The sequence below is a fragment of the Xenopus laevis genome, chromosome 8S (genome assembly GCF_017654675.1).
Source record: "Xenopus laevis strain J_2021 chromosome 8S, Xenopus_laevis_v10.1, whole genome shotgun sequence".
NCBI classification, from domain to species: domain Eukaryota; kingdom Metazoa; phylum Chordata; class Amphibia; order Anura; family Pipidae; genus Xenopus; species Xenopus laevis.
The window spans coordinates 8591803-8611478 of NC_054386.1; the positions used below are offsets into that span (position 1 = coordinate 8591803).

The following is a 19676-nucleotide window of genomic DNA, read 5'->3' on the forward strand; positions in this document are numbered from 1 at the left end:
TAAATATGTTGTATACTACTTCCTGTACTACTATGTAGCACATAGTAATACAGTGTACTACTTTCCAGGACATGGACATAAATAGTCAACAAGATCACAGTTTAAGTGATCCTGACACCTTAATTGATTTCAGTGACCATCTCAGAGCTGAAAACTTGACAGGTCAAGGTGTGGTCTAGTGCTTTGCATGTGTATTAGAGGAGAAAGCAAAAATCATTCCCACTAGTGCAGAACAAGTTCAAGTCAGAAAGCAACATCATCAGGTGACAGCGATGGAGGGGGAACCATTATCATCATGTCTGTAATTTTCAGAAACACTGTACCTGTACAGCTATGTGCATTTCATTACAGAACCTTTGGCATATGAATCAGTCTCCACAAAAAAAAACTCTCTTATAAACTTCAAACTTAAAGGGGAACTATAGCAAGAAAAAAATGTAATATTAGATTCAGCATATTGCAATAATAAACTTTCTAAATACAACCAATTAAAACATTTTCAGCGTTTCTGAAATAATCAAGTTAATCTTCACTATTCCTCTCTCAGAATCTGTTTCTCTTCATTCTGTCTTCATGCAGCAGTTGGGTGTCAGATATTCATTGACAGTTAGATCCAAGATATCTTATAGGGGGGCTCTTTTTGAATTAGAAGATGTATTAGAGCTCACTCTATTAAAATCACCTGAAATTATGTCTCTCTACATGCAGAATTTGTGCAAAAGGCAGTTATTTTGTTAGACTTTATTTGTACTGGAATCCATTATTTGAATGAGCTCTGCTAGGAAAAGGACGCTCCCTTATAGGATATATTTGATCTAACTGTCAATGAATATCTGACACCCAACTGCTGCATGAAGAGAGAATGAAGAGAAACAGATGCCGAGAGAGGGATAGGGAAGATCAACTTGATTATTTCAGAAACGATGCAGAATATTTTATTGATTGTATGTATAAAGTTTAGAAAGTTTCTTATTCCAGCAAGCTAAAGTTTATATTACACTTTCATTTAAAGGGCAACTTCGGAAAACTAATCGCGGTGTGTGATTAGCGCTGCGTTTTTTTTGTTTTTTTTTTCATTTTAGCCGGCGCAGAGTGAAGGAAGGCGTTTGGGGAGATTGGTCGCGGCAAAAACAAGGCGATTAGTCACCAGGCGGCCAAATCTCCCCAAAACACCCAGTGTGGCCTGACCCTAAGACTGTTGATACAATGTAAGATAAGGCAGCTGATTAACAGACCTGACTTTGCTGGGGAACCAAGACTGTTGCAGCATTGTTTAAAAAGTAGCAACTGGAAGTTAAGCAAATGCTGCGTTTAATATAAATTGGTTTTACAAATAACTTTAAAAACACTGAAAATTTGCAATGAATGTATATTTTAAAGTTCTTAGAATTATGGGTTTTCTTTTTATTAGGAAAATTTTTATTTTGAGGTTGATTTGCCCTTTAGGAGGTACTTGTATAGGACAAGAAGCGAAGTCAGTAATATAGGGAAATAAAACCACCACAGTATGAATTTACATTGGAAACTCTCGATTTCAGTCTTCTAATTCGTCTCACCTTGCTCTTTTTAGCCTGAAATTACTTTAAAAACCTAGTTTTATGCACTTTCAGAAGGCAAGGGGAGATTCCAGTCACTTTTGTGCTAGCTAAGATACTCACATTGAGCAGTAAACTTTATAATTACGTTTCAACTTGTCATGACTACTACTTTTGGCGGTGAATATACAAAACAACATTTCAATTCAAAGTTCCAACAATCTGTTTCTAAAACAGCAAAATCGGTTGCCATAAGTGGGAGCGCCAAGACTATTTTTTAGGGATGCACCGAATCCTCTATTTTGGATTCGGCTGAGCCCCCGAATCCTTCTCGAAAGATTCGGACGAATACCAAACAGAATCCTAATTTGCATATGCAAATTAGGGGTGGGAAGGGGGAAAACATTTTTTTTACTTCCTAGTTTTGTGACAAAAAGTCAAAATTTCCCTCCCAGCAACTAATTTGCATATGCAAATTAGGATTCGGATTCGGTTCGGCCAGAAGGAATCCTGGATTCGGTGCATCCCTACTATCATACCTCTCAACTGTCCCTTTTTCGGAGGGACAGTCCCACTTTTGACAGCTCAACCCGCAGTCCCTCATTTGTACTGGAAAGTCCCTATTTTCTCTGCACTGAACAGCCAGAAAAAGAAACAAAGTTTCTAACTTAATTGGCTTTTGGCAGAGAGCCCAGAACAGCCACCAGGTGCAAATAAGATACTTTGTAACAATTTTGAGACACAAAAAAACAGTTTGGATAAGGAGAATTATTTTCAAACTTTCATAACCTGCCAAATTTTGTAAAATGAACATGTTAATTAGGGGGTGTGGTCACACAAAGGGCGTGGTCAAAAATTTTTGCTGCGCTACGTGTGAAAAAATTGTTGTCCCTCTTTATTTCCAAAATGTTGGGAGGTATGCTACTATTTTTAGACTAAACTTACCCAAATAGCATTACAACTATTATCCTGAGTGCACAGCATATCTATGGATAATGGAGTGGACAAATGAATGCACAACAGTACCTGTAAGTGTGGCCATGATGCTTCAAGCGTGGGTTCATCTTCCTCAGGATCAAATTCATTGCTGTCACTTGGGGGAAGGGTTCTAAATATATTGCAGGATACCTAGAGTATAAAAGAACATATTAGCATTTATTGTAGCAGCAAAAGTACAAATGAACTCATATTAATTCAGGAATCCATTATGCAGGGGATTGTCTGTGCTTTGGGAATCTAATTATCTACCTTTCAAGCACCAAACACTGAGTAGTTTCAGGTTTCCCCTTTTGCACGGGTTTGGCTCCAAAAATAACAAAAACTATACCTTTTCCATGATTAAAAAAAAGGCGAAAATTATGATCAGCACAAGCCCTAGCCATTACACTCATGTTGAAGAAATTGGTGTACTACACCTTTAAGTTTGGTGTGCAGTTAAACAACCAGGGACATTTGCCCGTAGGTTATGTACATAAACCTCTACAGCCCTGCTGGGGAAAAAAATAATTGCAAAAGGGTTATGTAAAAAAAGAAATTTACTACAGGTCTATTTACCTAAAGCAACCAATCAACAAAAATAAAAGATACAAAATACATATTAAGGCAGAATTGCTAGAAACACACTAATTAGTAGTGCCGTGGGCATCCTTCTAAATTCATAAAGTTTGGGTTTTTTGTGGATAACAGACTGTATAATTGTAGGCAGTGTCAGTCAGTGGCTACTAAAAGTATATATGTTACATAACAAAAGGCTATGAACAAAAGCAATGAAAACTATTATGTTTATGAGAACAAACAATCCTTTCCTTCAGTGCCATTTTGAGCTCCAGGTATTAGTAAGGCAGAAATATTGTAGAGACGTGAAACTAAACTAGTAAAGGGAATGGAACAACTAAACTATGAGGAAATAAAAGTTGGGGTTGTTTTCTGTGGAGGCACTTGCAAATGGACATAATTATTCTTTGTAAGTATAATAAAGGAATTCATAGGCATATAGCCTTCACATAGAAGCTTTCATTTGAGTGAGGATGTGAAACCACTGGCATTCAAACAATATGTAAGTCCACACAAATCTCGAGTGGGTGTACAGTCATATGAAAAAGTTTGGGAACCCCTCTTAATTCTTTGGAGTTTTGTTTATCATTGGCTGAGCTTTCCTTTTAATATATAACATGCCTTATGGAAACATTAGTATTTCATTAGTGACAAAGTTTATTGGATTAACACAAAATATGCAACATGCATCTTAAAATTAGACAGGTGCATAAATTTGGGCACCCCAATAGAGATGTTACATCAATACTTAATTGAGCTCCTTTTGCAAATATAACGCCTCCTATAGCCTTTGATGAGTGTCTGGATTCTGGATGGTTGTATTTTTGGCCATTCGTCCATACAAAATATCTCCAGTTCAGTTAAATTTGATGGTGAATAATCTCCCTGAACTGCCTCCCGTCGGGATGGCACTCAGGGCGATTCGTTTTCCGAAGTTGGACAAAAACGAATCGCTCCAAGTGCCATCCCGCTGGCAATTTACATTCTAGCCGGCGGGAGGCAGTTTGGGGAGATTAGTTGCCCCGAAGAAGTGGAGATTTGTCGCAGGGCGACTAATCTCCCCGAATTTGAGCGTGTGCCCTGACCCTAACTGCTGCCTATCTCAGTCGGGTCTGGAGTCTTGTTCCTCGTGCGCATGCGCGCCTACTTGAGGGAAGGGTGGCATGAATTGAAAATTCAAATTCGAAATTCAAAAATTCAAGGTTTTTTTTTTATGGTCAAAACTGTCAAATTCAACTAGGGAGTTATTCAAATTAGATTTTAGATATTTATCATACTCTGGCCCTTTAAGAACTCGACTTTGACTATTCGCCATATAAAACCTGCCGAATTGCTGTTTAAGTCAATAAGAGTGGCCCAGGGATCAATTTTGAGTTGTTTGCAGCCTTCCTGATAATTGAGGTTTTTTATGGATAAAAAAAAACTTGAATCGTTTTTAAAATTCGAATCGACTTTGATTGTAATTCGATTCGAGTTTTTGAGTCGATTCCATTCATCTGAGTTTAAAAAAAATTTGATTTTTTAAATAAATTTCTGTTGGTTGAATTTAGAGTTTATGGGAGTTTTTAAATACTCATGAATTCGAAATTCAACCTTTGATAAATGTGCCGCTTAGTGTCTGTTACGGAGAGAACAGTCAACTATCACATCACTGAAAAAAAAAAAAAAAGCCATTAGCTGCTCTTAAAAGGGGTTGTTGACCTTTTAGTATGATGTACAGTGATATTCTGAGACAATTTGCAATTAGTTTTATTTTTTTTTTATTTACAGGCTTTGATATATTTAGCAGCTCTCCAGTTCGCAATTTCAGCAATCTGGTTGCTATGGTCCACATTACCCTAGCAACCATACACAGACCTAAAGAGACTGGAATATAGGAGAGGGTCTAAATAAGAGGTAGCAATAACAATACAATTGTAGCCTTACAGAGCATTTGTTTTTTTAGATGGGATCAAGGATGACGAGGAAAATTCGGGCAACTTAGGAAAGCGAAGTGCCAGCCCGCCAGTTATTTTGATTCTAGCCGGCGGGAAGGCTTTTCAGGGAGACTAGTCGCCCCAAGAAGCGGCGATTTGTCGCCGGGCGACTACATCTCCCCCAGAAACTTAGCATGTGCCCTTACCCTAAATAGTGGATAACACCATTGTGTTCTTCAGAGCTTATCTACTATCTGCTGTGTAACGCGAGCCTTTTCTCCTTTGAATGGCTGCCCCCATTGCTACACAGCAGCTTACAGTGGTGTGAAAAACTATTTGCCCTCTTCCTGATTTCTTATTCTTTTGCATGTTTGTCACACAAAATGTTTCTGATCATCAAACACATTTAACTATTAGTCAAAGATAACACAAGTAAACACAAAATGCAGTTTTTAAATGAGGGTTTTTATTATTTAGGGAGAAAAGAAATCCAAACCTGTGTGAAAAAGTAATTGCCCCTGAACCTAATAACTGGTTGGGCCACCCTTAGCAGCAATAACTGCAATCAAGCGTTTACGATAACTTGCAACGAGTCTTTTACAGCGCTCTGGAGGAATTTTGGCCCACTCATCTTTGCAGAATTGTTGTAATTCAGCTTTATTTGAGGGTTTTCTAGCATGAACCGCCTTTTTAAGGTCATGCTACAACATCTCAATAGGATTCAGGTCAGGACTTTGACTAGGCCACTCCAAAGTCTTCATTTTGTTTTTCTTCAGCCATTCAGAGGTGGATTTGCTGGTGTGTTTTGGGTCATTGTCCTGCTGCAGCACCCAAGATCGCTTCAGCTTGAGTTGACGAACAGATGGCCGGACATTCTCCTTCAGGATTTTTGGTAGACAGTAGAATTCATGGTTCCATCTATCACAGCAAGTCTTCCAGGTCCTGAAGCAGCAAAACAACCCCAGACCATCACACTACCACCACCATATTTTACTGTTGGTATGATGTTCTTTTTCTGAAATGCTGTGTTACTTTTACGCCAGATGTAACGGGACGCGCACCTTCCAAAAAGTTCAACTTTTGTCTCGTCGGTCCACAAGGTATTTTCCCAAAAGTCTTGGCAATCATTGAGATGTTTTTTAGCAAAATTGAGACGAGCCTTAATGTTCTTTTTGCTTAAAAGTGGTTTGCGCCTTGGAAATCTGCCATGCAGGCCGTTTTTGCCCAGTCTCTTTCTTATGGTGGAGTCGTGAACACTGACCTTAATTGAGGCAAGTGAGGCCTGCAGTTCTTTAGATGTTGTCCTGGAGTCTTTTGTGGCCTCTCGGATGAGTTGTCTCTGCGCTCTTGGGGTCATTTTGGTCGGCCGGCCACTCCTGGGAAGGTTCACCACTGTTCCATGTTTTTGCCATTTGTGGATAATGGCTCTCACTGTGGTTCGCTGGAGTCCCAAAGCTTTAGAAATGGCTTTATAACCTTTGAAATTGAACTCAGGTGTGATAAACCACAGTTAAGTTATTTTTTAACAAGGGGGGCAATCACTTTTTCACACAGGCCCATGTAGATTTGGAGTTTTTTTTCTCCCTTAATAATGTAAACCTTCATTTAAAAACTGCATTTTGTGTTCAATTATCTTATCTTTGACTAATAGTTAACGGTTTTTGATGAGCAGAAACATTTAAGTGTGACAAACATGCAAAAGAATAAGAAATCAGGAAGGGGGCAAATAGTTTTTCACACCACTGTATTTATATAAACAATAGTAGTGTTTCTGAAGCAAACACAGCAGTTTTACTAGTGCAGAGCAACACTGAATGATATTTTATTTTTTGCTGTTACTGTTCCATTAAGGACTGGAGCCCAAACCTGCACTAACATATTCCAGGTGAGGTCTAACCAGGGACCTATAAAAAAACCAAACTTATGTCAGCAGGATTCAGATTTAGCTGAATATTTTTGCCCGGCCGAACTTGAATCCTAATTTGCATATGTAACTTTGTGTCACCAAACAATGAAGCAAAAAATGTTTTCCCCTTTCCACCCCTGATTTGCAAATGCAAATTGGGATTCGGCCGAATCTTTTGCAAAAGAGTCAGGGATTCGGCCGAATCCAAAATAGTGGATGCGGTGCATCCCTAATTTTTTATGCAAGACAGAGCTTTATTTGCTTTAGTAGCCACAGAATTCATAATTACACTGCAGAATAACAAAATCTTCAAATACAGTGGAGAATGCATTTGGGAAACTCACCATTCTAACTGCTTCAGGATAAGTCTGTTCTGTCAAGCATCCTCTGCTTATTGCTACGTAATCCACCAGTTCATTCAGAGTAGAGCGCTTGTATTCTTTCATTTTAAGATCAGACAGTGTATCCATGAAATCAAAAATGACACCGCACTGTTGAAGCTTTTTTAGGAACAGCTCAGGTTGCTCTAAGGTTGGGACGTCTGCAAGAGAAAACAGTAAATGTGGTTTATTTTATGCTCCTTCATATTGCTAGTTGCAGAATAAAAACCCCGTGGAACTTGTTTCTACCATGTCATAGCTCAGATCATGCAGGCATCCTTTTTAAATTTCATCTTTGGGAAAACGTAACGTTGCATTAAGTAAAAACAGAGGTGAGGACTCGTGATCTCTACATTTAGGTCAAATAAAGCAGAAAAAATATTTACTGAAAAAACATCAGATGGCCCTACAAGTTTTATGGTAAGAGTACTTAACTATCGCAGTCTATGATTAAAGGGCACCTGTTGCCGTAAAATATTTTTCCTACCAAAGGTGCGGACTAATAGAGCTTGAACTCCAGTTGGGTTTTTTTTTTAAGGGGTGATTCACCTTTAAAGCGATACGGTCATCAGAACATAGTTTTTTTTTCCCAGTTAATAATGCTGCTACAGCAGACTTCTGTATTGAAATCCATTTTTCAAAAGAGCAAACAGATTTTCTTTTTTATTATTTAATTTTGAAATCTGACATGGGGCTACACATATGGTCAGTTTCCCAGATGCTCCCAGTCATGTGACTTAAGGTGGCCATACACAGGCCGATAAAAGCTGCAGACAGACTGTGTCGGCAGCTTATTGGCCCGTGTATGGGGGCCCCCGACGGCTTCCCCGATCGAGATCTGGCCGAAAGTCGGCCAGATCTCGATCGGATGGGTTTAAAAATCCCGTCGGATCGCGGCCGCATCTGTTCGTTTATGCGGTCCCGCGATCCGACCGCCCGTTTGCCGAATGCTAGGATCCGATCGTTGGGCCCTAGGGACCACGATCGGATCTGCCCAATATTGCCCACCTCAAGGTGGGCATATCGGAGGGATATCCGCTCGTTTGGCGACATCGCCAAACGAGCGGATCTATCCATGTATGGCCACCTTTATGCTGTGATAAAATTCAGTCTCTCTTTACTGTTGCATCAGTGATATCACCCCTCCACTCTATCAAGAAACCAAGAGAGCTGAAAAGCAGGAAGTAGTGATCTGTTCTGTTACACGTCCAGTCACTCCAGCCTTTATAAATTACATTTTTGGCTAACTAAGTATAATTAGAATTTTTTTATTTTATTTTGCACAGCCTATTTACCCAGTTTTTATACTGAACAATTCCTTTAAAATGTACAGCTTGTGTATTTTTTTGCAATAATCTCTTAGATCCAAGTGTTTATGTGAAAATAAAGGTATAGTTTGAAACCACATGGGAAGTAGTTTATGCACTAAAAGTGCTACTTGTCCATCCTATATTGATAAGTAAAACTTTTTCTGGCAGTTTCCCACTACTTCAGCACCTGTTGAGATACGAACGGATTAAAATAATCACCAGTAGTAAAACATTTAAACGACTAGTGGTTTGTAATTTGTTTTCTGCCTCTGGAACACATAACAGCTGTGTATTAATTATCTACACTTTATTTCACTTTCAGTGAAAGGCCAGTTCGGCAATCCGTTACAAAACATCAGGCAGCATTAAATTCTTGGAATCTGAACAAGAAAGTCCAAGAGGTCAGCGGATTCTCAATACGAAGCCAAAGTCAGTCCAACTGTACAATGATGTGTGCATTATTTATTGGATGTTTTACTGCTGCAGTGTTTTAGCGATCAGTAACACATGCTGACTGCTAGATTAGTGCACCTTGTTAATAAATAAAGCCACTGTAGCTCCCATGCACCACAATAGCTGCTTGGCAAACATAGCAATACACCTGAATTAAGAGAAAAAAATATATGAGAGAGAGAGAGAGAGAGAGAGAGAGAGAGAGAGACAGACAGACAGAGACAGACAGACAGACAGAGAGACACAGAGAGAAAGAGACAGAGAGAGAAATGGGTACTCCATGTAGTGCCTCGAGAGCGCACACACTGAGAAGGGGAATGTCATACAAAAGCCACACATGAGCCATTACTACACTCACTACTAATTGTTTTTGGTGGCGGCAGTTTTGGAAATACAGGTTGCTTGTTTCTCTCGGGCTTATTTCTGCATAGCTAGTTATAACCGGGTTAACCAGTATATCAGCACTGTAATGAAAGAAGCCAACCAACAGCTTGTTAGATGATCAACACATTAGTATTCAAAAAGACGAGCAAAAAAAACCCCTAAAAATTAATATTCTTGTTGGAGACAAAAGGGAGAGCTTTGAGAAGGGTGTGCTTTTGTCACAATGCTTCTACATATACACAATCACCTTAGTCACTGTGTTTAAAGGAACAGTAATACCAAAAAATGAAAGTGTTTTCAAGAAATGAGGATATAATGTATTATTGCCCTGCATTGCTAAAACAGGTGTGCTTGCTTAAAGGGAATGTTCACCTTCCAAACGCTTTTTTTTAATTCAGTTGTTTTTAGGTTGTTCCCCAGAAATAAAGACTTTTTTTTCAATTACTTTCCATCTTTTATGTTTTACTGTTTTTCCCAAAAGTTTAAAGTTGGATGTTCGTGTCTCTGGTGTTTCAGTCTGGCAGCTCAGTAATTCAGGCGCAGACTCTAAAATGTTAAAATTTTGCAACATTTAGTTGATCCATTTCTCAGCAGCATCTGTGGAGTATTAGCAACTATTGTATCAAGTCTAACAGCTGCCTGTCTGCAGTTTGTTTATATAAACTGTAGCAGAGTTTCTGAAACAAACACACCAGTTTTTACCAGTGCCATACAACAGTACATTATATTTTCATTACTTTAAAACATTTTCATTTTTTGGTGTTACTGTTCCTTTAAAAGGGGTACAAAAAAATACATACAGGCAACAGGCTTATTCAAGTTATTTCCTTTAAAGGAAAGCACTTTTTCAAGCATGATCAAAAAGTCACGCAAATTCCCTCCCTGTCCCTAATTTGCATATGCAAATGAGGATTCAGATTCGATTCGGCTCGGCAGAAGGATTACACAGAATTCGAATCCTGCTGAAAAAGGCCTAATCCCGAACCAAATCCTGGATTCCATACATCCCTTAATTATATTAAAAATCAGTGGACAAAAATGGCCTATAAAGCATTCATGTTTACAATTTACAGATACTTTTGGAGGTTAAAATGAAAAAATCAAAAGTAATTTTTACTTGGGGAATACAAAACATGTCTGCCAAAGCAGAATTTTATCAGTAATTCAGAAAAAGAAACATTTTCATTTGTAATTTAGTATGTTGTACACATTCACAATTAGAATTCACTCTAATGAAGGAAATGTTATTCTAACTGGGGTTAATTAATGGTTTTGTTCTTGGATATATATGGATATAAACTGTTGAATTGCAAATTTATTTACAAACAACTACAACTATTGATTTTGAATATATATATATATATATATATATATATATATATATATATATATATATATATATATATTAAAGTGGCTTAGAATTACTCTTTGGTTATGCAAAAACGTCTTTTTTATGGTTAGACTTGCCCTTTATTTTTTAACTTCAATGTAAAGTCATTCAAGGTTTGACAAACTGGTTCCTATAAAACACAAGTGGGCAGTAAAGTTCAGGTATGGGAACTGTTATCCAGAATGCTTGGGACCTGGGGTTTTCCAGATAAGGGGTTCCATAGCCTACTGAAAAAGAATTTAAACATTAAATAAAGCCATTGTTTCCAATAAGGATTAATTAAATCTTAGCTGGGATCAATTACAAGATATGGTTTTATTAATACAGAGAAAAAGAAAATCATTTTTGAAAATGTGGATTATTTGGATAAAATGGAGACAGCCATTCCGTAATTCGGAGCTTTCTGGATAATGGGTTTCCGGATAAGGGATTTCATACCTGTATATGTAATTATTTAGGAATACTTGGTTACACAGATTTAGTTAAGGAAATAGTTTGGCTTTGACACATGGGGGCCGATTCACAAAGGGTCGAATATCGAGGGTTAATTAACCCTCGATATTCGACTGGGAATTAAAATCCTTCAACTTTGAATATCGAAGTCGAAGGATTATAGTGCAAATAGTGCGATCGAACGATTATTCCTTCGATCGAACGATAAAATCCTTCGAATCGAACAATTCAAAGGATTTTAATCCAACGATCGAAGGAATATCCTTCGATCAAAAAAAGTTTGCCAAGCCTATGGGGACCTTCCCCATAGGCTAACATTGAGTTCGGTAGCTTTTAGATGGCGAACTAGGGGGTCGAAGTTTTTTCTTAAAGAGACAGTACTTCGACTATCGAATGGTCGAACGATTTTTAGTTCGAATAGTTCGATTCGAAGTCGTAGTCGAAGGTCGTAGTAGCCCATTCGATAGTCGAAGTAGCCTAAAAAACACTTCGAAATTCGAAGTTTTTTTACTTCGAATCCTTCACTCGAGTTAGTGAATCGGCCCCATAATCACACCAGTTTGGGTCCTGTACTGTGCCTTTTACCTTTCACAAAAACTGCCTTTTGCCAGTAGCAGCCTGAAAAACACAAAGCTGCACAGAAGAGCTGGCAGTCAGCATGTTTTGCCGTGTCACTTTAGGTGCCAGGCCAATCTGCTCCTAGATTCCAGGGCTCATTCTGCAGTGATCAGCCATTGAGCCGAGGGCTACAAGTAACACAGTCATATTAAAGCAGATCTGTCGCCCAGACATAAAAAGCTGTATAATAAAAGTCCTTTTCAAGTTAAACATGAAATCCAAATTCTTTTTTTTTTATTAAAGCATTCATAGCTGTTGTAATCTAATTTAAAAATCTCAGCTGTCAATCAAATATTGTCTGCCCCTCCTCTATGCCTTAGGCAATTACTTTCACTTTCCATTCAGCACTTCCTACATGTCACTGCTCTCCCCACTTTCCCCCAGTACTCTTCACCATTTAATTGTGTATCCAGGGCATGGGGATGGACATCAGGTCCCCCATTCTGGTGCACAAACAAGATTCTGAGATGATACAAGTCTTGTCTTAATAACAGTGTCCACAACATGGCTCCTGCCTACTTGCTTTAATTATGAGTTCCCAGACTGATGGAAAAGATTCAAATAATTTATACAGTGTAATTAAAATGTATCTTGCTTGACAAATGTGATTAAATAGGATTTGGAATATTTTTTTTTTTTGGGCGACAGGTTTCCTTTAATTAATGAGAATATACAGGCATAAGTACATGGATGAATTCCCTGTTCATCTAGAATTCTAATCACGACTGAATTGTTGAAAAAGAAGAAAGTGATTTGTGCCAAGATTTGACATACTGCACCCACTTCAACATTTTACAAGGGTTTTATTTTTCGATGTGGTGTCGTGGTGTCATGCAAGGCTAAATCCTTCTCGTGACACTGCTCGTTCAGCAAGGCGACATACACTCAAGGCATTCTATTTCTCTTTAGGATGCAAACATTTCTTCCCACTGCATATGCATCAAGAATATGCTGTAATGCATCTCCAGTACTTAGTGTATGACACGTGGGGAATTCACTAAAGTGGCGATATTAAGACAAAATAAACGTGGAAATATAAATGTGGGATTTCACACCAAATTAAAGAATCTCTATCTCCACTTTTGTGAATTTGTTTTTTAAACTTTTTTCACATTTTGTCTTTTTCACAACATTGCTTCTGAATTTGTCTTTAGCAATTACTAAACCAGTCAGTCAGCCATCAAATTGCAATTTCCAGGGAGGGGGTTTATTTTACCTAGGAAAATTATACATAATTTTTTTTTCAGTATAACCTGGGCTTTCTAAATCTGCATGTTTGTCTCATTTCCCTTCTGTAACAAGATAGAAGGGACAAAATACAAAACACACATAATAAAGGGATTTGTCTCAGAAATATGTTTTATGATCTTAAAGGAGAAGGAAAGCCCCAGGATGCAAAACCCCTCCCCCCTGTGTTGCCCCCCCTCCCTCCTCCCCCCTGGCCTACCTGTCCCCCTGGGCAAATGCCCCTAACTTGTTACTCACCCCTCTGCGCAGGTCCTGTCCACGGAGTTCACAGTCGCCATCTTCTCCCACGCGCGTCTTCTTCCTGCTCTGACCGGCGTCTTCTGGCGCATGCGCAGTAGGAACAGGTACCGGTACAGCTCTACTGCGCATGCGCCGAATGTCCCGAAGTTTTCCGATTTCACTTCGTGACATTCGGCGCATGCGCAATAGAGCTGTACCGGTACCTGTTCCTACTGCGCATGCGCCAGAAGACGCCGGTCAGAGCAGGAAGAAGACACGCGTGGGAGAAGATGGCGACTGTGAACTCCGTGGACAGGACCTGCGCAGAGGGGTGAGTAACAAGTTAGGGGCATTTGCCCAGGGGGACAGGTAGGCCAGGGGGGAGGAGGGAGGGGGGCAACACAGGGGAGGGGGGGAGGGGTTTTGCGCCCTGGGGCTTTCCTTCTCCTTTAAGTCAAGTGTCTCTGCTGCTAAAACTAAAAAATTGGGGTGGGAAACTTTACTTTTCCTTTAGATTTTTATGATATATAGTCATTCAAATTGCAAATATTGCCACATTCATTAAGCTGAAACGACTAAAAAAAAAAAAATCGCAAGTGTGTGTTAAAAAGCTTTACATATAAAATTGTATAAAATACACTATTTTTTAATTTAATCAGCGTTTTACTTGTTTTATTAATGAAGCTTTTACACCTGTATAGCGTTAGACAGAAACTTGTGCCCCGACTTTAAAATGCTACTCCCTGGGCACCTACAAGAGGTGTGAAATGAAGATTGGCTGAAGCTTTACTCCATTTTTAAAATGTCGTTTAAAATGTAGTTTTGAAAGACAAATTCATATAAGTGTCTGTAAACTGTCTTTCTTTCACTTAAAAATCGAATGTGGCAGTCAAATCGGAATTTAGGCGGATTTTGGTTTGTGAATATGGAGAAAGTATTTTACAGCAGTTTACCACCACTTTTACGAATTTCCCCCATCGTGTTAACCGGTGCTGCTCTATGAGGGAAAAAACAGCAGTGGTCAAAACATGCCTGTCACTGCCTAACATGTTAAAATGTAATGTAAAATATAGAACACTCTTGGGGGCACATTTACTAAGGGTCGAATATTGAGGGTTAATAAAGCCTCAAATTCGACCCTCGAAGTAAAATCCTACGAATTCGAATATCGAATTCGAAGGATTTACTGCAAATCCTGCAATCGTGTGAATGATTCAAAGGATTTTAATCAATCGATCGAAGGATTTTTCTTAGATCAAAAAAACCTTAGAAAACTGATGGGGAAGGTCCCCATAGGCTAACATTGCACCTCGGTAGGTTTATACTGCCGAAGTATGTAGTCGAAGTTTTTTTTAAAGAGACAGTACTTCGACTATCGAATGGTCGAGCGATTTTTAGTTTGAATCGAAGTCGAAGGTCGTAGTAGCCTATTCGATGGTCGAAGTACCCAAAAAAATACTTCGAAATTCAAAGTTTTTTTACTTTGAATCCTTCACTCGAGCTTAGTAAATGTGCCCCTCAGTGTGTCTTAGCCATCACTTCTTCAGACTTCTTGTCAGAATGTCACTGCAAGCCTAATAGTTTTATGGTTGTGTTCCCTTGTACTAATGTCCATACACAACACTAACATCTTTGAAATGTAGAACTACAAACAGGTCTTGAGCATTTCGATCGCTGTTATCCAATAGCAATAAAGACTTTTCATCCACTTCTGGCTGCAGAAGAAATGCACTGCCTGACAAATGCCACTATACCAGCCACAGTAACAAACAAGTAATGAAAGTTTGCAAATCCATTTAAAGGAAAACTATACCCCTCAAACAATGTGGGTCTATATAAAAATATATTGCATAAAACAGCTCATGTGTAAAACGCTGCTTCATGTAAATAAATCATTTTTTTTTTTAGTAGTATGTGCCATTGGGCAATCCTAAATAGAAAATTGCCATTTTAAAAAATAAGGGTCGTCTTCTGTTAGGTCACATCAGCCAATTAACAGACAGAGTTGTGTCTTTTGCTTCTACACTTCTTACATCTTAAAGTGCTGGCTCTTTCTGAAAGCACATGACCAGGCAAAATGACTCAGTTGTCATTAAAATGTTAGAATTTCCATTTCACTAGTGTTAGCTCATCACCAAAGACATCGCCATCTGTTCAATGCTAAATAAAATGTAATAAATGCAATATTGTCTCATCTATGTCTTAACTGCACATTGAAGATCCAGGATACTTTTAGGGTATTTTGGGAAATCAAACATATTTTTGTTATTGCAGTGGGCAGCATATCATTGCCTTTTGGTTGAACAGACCTACCGGACTCCCTTCTGCTGCCACTGTCAGATTATTATATTGGGGAGGGGGTGATATCACTCCAACTTGCAGTACAGCAGTAAAGAGTGACTGAAATTTATCAGTAGCACAAGTCACTTGACTGGGGACAGCCGGGAAACTGACAATATGTCAAGCCCCATGTCAGATTTTAAAATTAAGTATAAAAAAAAAATCAGTTTGCTCTTTTCAGTGCAGAATTCTGCTGGAGAAGCACTATTAACTGATGCGTTTTGAAAAAAACAAAAAAAACAAAAACAAAACATTCCCATGACAGTATCCCTTAAGAATTAAGCCCCTGGTTACTCCTGGATGTAATATTACAAATTATTATTTTATTCCTAAAAGCAAGCATCACGCAGACCACTGCTTCTCAACCTTCCCACAGTTCAGGAACTTATACAGGTAGTTGCCTATACCATAATAAAAGTTGACGTTTATTGCCTTTATGGTCCTGTCTACACAAACCATGGCAAGTCTCATACAACAGAAAAAAAATTATGATATTGAATCATTCTTCCGAGTCCTACCCGAAGGCATGGGTTCAGTTGCCCAAGTGTCCCAGGCTACCGCCCGCGGACAGCTTGGACGGATGGGTCCCCCTTCGCCGAAGCTAGGGAGGGCCCACCATTTCGCCCCCCCCGAAGGGGTTTGGGGTCGTTTGGACTCTTTCAAATAAAGGAATGGGTGCGGCTCACCAAAAGTCTTTGTTGGTTTAATTCCACGGGTTATCCTGTGTTCGATATCCCAAATCAATGTATCAATAATGCAGTTAGTTGTGGAACAAACCCAAGGCAGCAAGTTGACTGCAATACTCTTTATTGGGAGGTAGAGTTACACAACATGTTTCGGGCGGAGCCCTTTGTCAAGTTGTTTGCCGAAGCTAGGGGGAGTCCCGTCTACCCTGGGTTCTGCTGAAGCTTCCCTCAGGGCGTGTCATGGCCTGGGGTCCAGCCAAAGGACTATGACCCCATCCAGAGTGCTCAAACCAAACACAAAAAAAGGTGCTGGAGTGTGCGGTGCAAGGCCATTGATCGCCTTTAGTAAGGCTCCAGCTGGCAGCTGGAAAAAGAAAAAACTTCCAGCCAGCCTAATGGCCGGGGCAAAGGAAGTGAAGCATGATTAGGCATAGGTGCATGTGCATTGCCCCTGACTCAAAAGCAAATCAGGTGCCTCCCTCATGGGAGCACAGCAACCCAGCTTTCATCAAGCTTCCGCTTGCTAGCCTAGTCCAGAGGACCAAGTGTTTCTCCGTTCTTCACATAGGATCATAAGAACAGATACTCCTCCTTGATCTTGCCAGCCAGAGCACCAAGTGTTTCCAAAGGTTCTACACTTGATCTTAGCCAAAAGGCCGAGATGTTACACCTGAAAACTGAATTTTACACTTTTCAGAAATTAAAATAAAAAGGGCAAGGCGTGTCCACACAAAAACGGATTTTTGCATAATGAAAGAAAAAGCAATTTCAAAGCTTTGTGAATGCAAATACTAGTAGTATCAGCCTGGCTGACTATATTTTATGCACTGCTGGTTCTGATTTGTGCAACAATATATGAGAAGCCAGCTTATTAACAGACCTGGAGGAGAACAGATTTCTCATTTTTTTTGTCAGAACCAGAAAGGGATAAACAAATACTGCTTTGAATTGCAAATATGCCATGATGAAATTCAATAATAATTAAAAAAAAAACACAGCATCACATGGATAAGACTTTTTTTTTTTGCCAGCAGTTCAGTTTGAAATTCAAGTTTCCTCAGGTCAGTGCATTTTTCAGGGAAGAGGGGTGCCGAAGTCTAAGGTTAGTGATTATATTCCCTGGGTGTTGCCTACTAAATCTGCTTGTTCTGTAAAAGAAAGTTAAACAGTACAATGCTGCCATGTTTTACCAATGCCTTCAACACAGCGTGGTATTCAGTTGTTACCTTTAAGCAGCGGCAGAGGTGTTAGCTCTATTGGCTTGCCCTGAGATCTGAACTGGGAAGAGCTTTGTGACCTCTTCTGCCTGGCTTTTCTGACGGACTTCCGAGAAAATCCGTCTACTTTATCCACTGATGGAGGAGTGGTTGGTGCTGAGGACATATCCCTGAAGAGAAAGATACGAGATAAGCAAGATGTTAGCATATGCAATAATTACTGAAGCGCATTTGTTATATGCATGTTGATCTGGTTATATACTTCCACTAGCAATATTGCAGTTCAAACTCATTTATAAAAGCCAATATGAAGAAATATTTTGTGTATACAATGCTTTACTGACAACAAAATGACTGGATGTTATATCAGGAAGACTTCCTACTCATTTGCTAGCTACAAACATATAACGGCTGTAATGAACAACTATAAATTATATTTGTAAACAGCAGTGGCCGACGGGGAGATTTGTCGCCTGTGATTATCTATGCACGACTGCGGGCAACAAGTCTCCCGAAAATGCGTCTCCATTGGAAATAACAGAAATTGCCACCCGTTAACCTTCATATCCCAAAGTCGCCTAAAGTTTTCTCCCGGGGAAACCTTGGAAGAATGAAGCAATGTGTTTGGTTTTACCGCCAGTGATTTCAGTTGGTTCCAGTGGAGACGCGTTTTTGGGAGACTTGTTGCCCGCAGTCGTACATAGATAATCACAGGCGACAAAATGCATCATGCATTTTTATTGCCAGACTCCATATATACTTCTCAGTATGGTACATCAACTTACAAATAACCCATAAACAAAATGGGATCATCAGTGTAAATGTTGAATACGCTGTTACAGTTAAAGGGGTTGTGAACCTTTTTAATATGATGTAGCGAGTGATCTTCGGAGACTATTTGCAATTGGTCCTCATTTTTGTTATCTGTGGTTTTTTGAGTTATTTAGCTTTTTATTCAGCAGTTCTCCAGTTTGCAGTTTCAGCAATTTAGTTGCTAGGGTCCAAATTACCCTAGCAACCCTGCACTGATTTGAACAAGAGACTGGAGCATGAATAAAAGAGGGCCTGAATAGACATAGGCGTAATATATAGTAACAATAACAAAATATTTGTAGCTTTACAGAGCATTTGTTTTTAGAAGGGGTCAGTGACCCCCATTTGAAAGCTGGAAAGAGTCAGATATTTAAAAGAAACGATATAAAAATAAATAATTAATGAAGACCAAATGAAAGGTTGCTTAGAATTTGCCATTGTAGAACACACTAAAAGTTAACTCAAAGGTGAACCACCCCTTTAAGATAGCTAGGCTTGCTTGATTGGACACTCAAAAACAAGACTAATGGCAAAATGATGATCTGCCAGGGATAAGATTATTTGGCCCTGGGGCACTGCTTCATTGAAGACTTTATTTTTCATTGGTAAAGTATGCAGTGCATTTAAACATTACCAAAAGCCCACATATGCCCTTCCCATTTGATGCATTTTTGGGGTGCAGTAGCTCTCCATATTTATATATACAATTATTATACAAGTACAGTGGGAGCCCACTTTAACAGAACGTCCCTAGATATTACGTTGATTTTTTTGTAGTACAGCACATTGAGTTTTTGTTGTTCCAAGAAAAAAATTAAGTGAGGTTTCACTGTACAGGTATAGGATCCCTTATCTGGAAACCAGATATCCAGAAAGCACCAAATAGACTCCATTTTATCCAAATTTTTTAAAATTATTTAATTTTTCGCTGTAATAATAAAACAGTAGCTTGTACTTGATCCCAACTGAGATATAAATAATCCTTATTGGAAGCAAATCCAGCCTATTGGGTTTATTTAATGTTTAAATGAATTTCTAGTAGACTTAAGGCATGAAGACCCAAATTACGGAAAGATCCATTATCCGGAAAACCCCAAGTCCCGAGCATTCTGGATAACGGGTCCCATACCTGTAATACTTTTAATTTTCAAATGAGCTGTATTTATCCTTTTAGGCAGAGGCTCCCTAAATGTGGGCCTATCCCTACTGGTGGGGCTCCGTCTGAAAGGTACGTTGGATTGCTATATGGGAAGA

General features: G+C 39.0%; 1 protein-coding gene across 3 annotated transcripts in view; it reads right to left on the minus strand.

Moving 5' to 3' along the window:
• Nucleotides 1-19676, minus strand: part of ppp2r5e.S (protein phosphatase 2 regulatory subunit B', epsilon) — a 51576-nt gene that overhangs the window by 24332 nt on the left and 7568 nt on the right. For all 3 annotated transcript variants that reach the window (XM_018232065.2, XM_018232064.2, NM_001094776.1), the window contains 3 exon segments: nucleotides 17619-17779; nucleotides 7256-7452; nucleotides 2562-2663 (listed from right to left, as the gene is read on the minus strand). In XM_018232065.2, coding sequence (XP_018087554.1) covers nucleotides 2562-2663; nucleotides 7256-7452; nucleotides 17619-17779 — 460 coding nt within the window.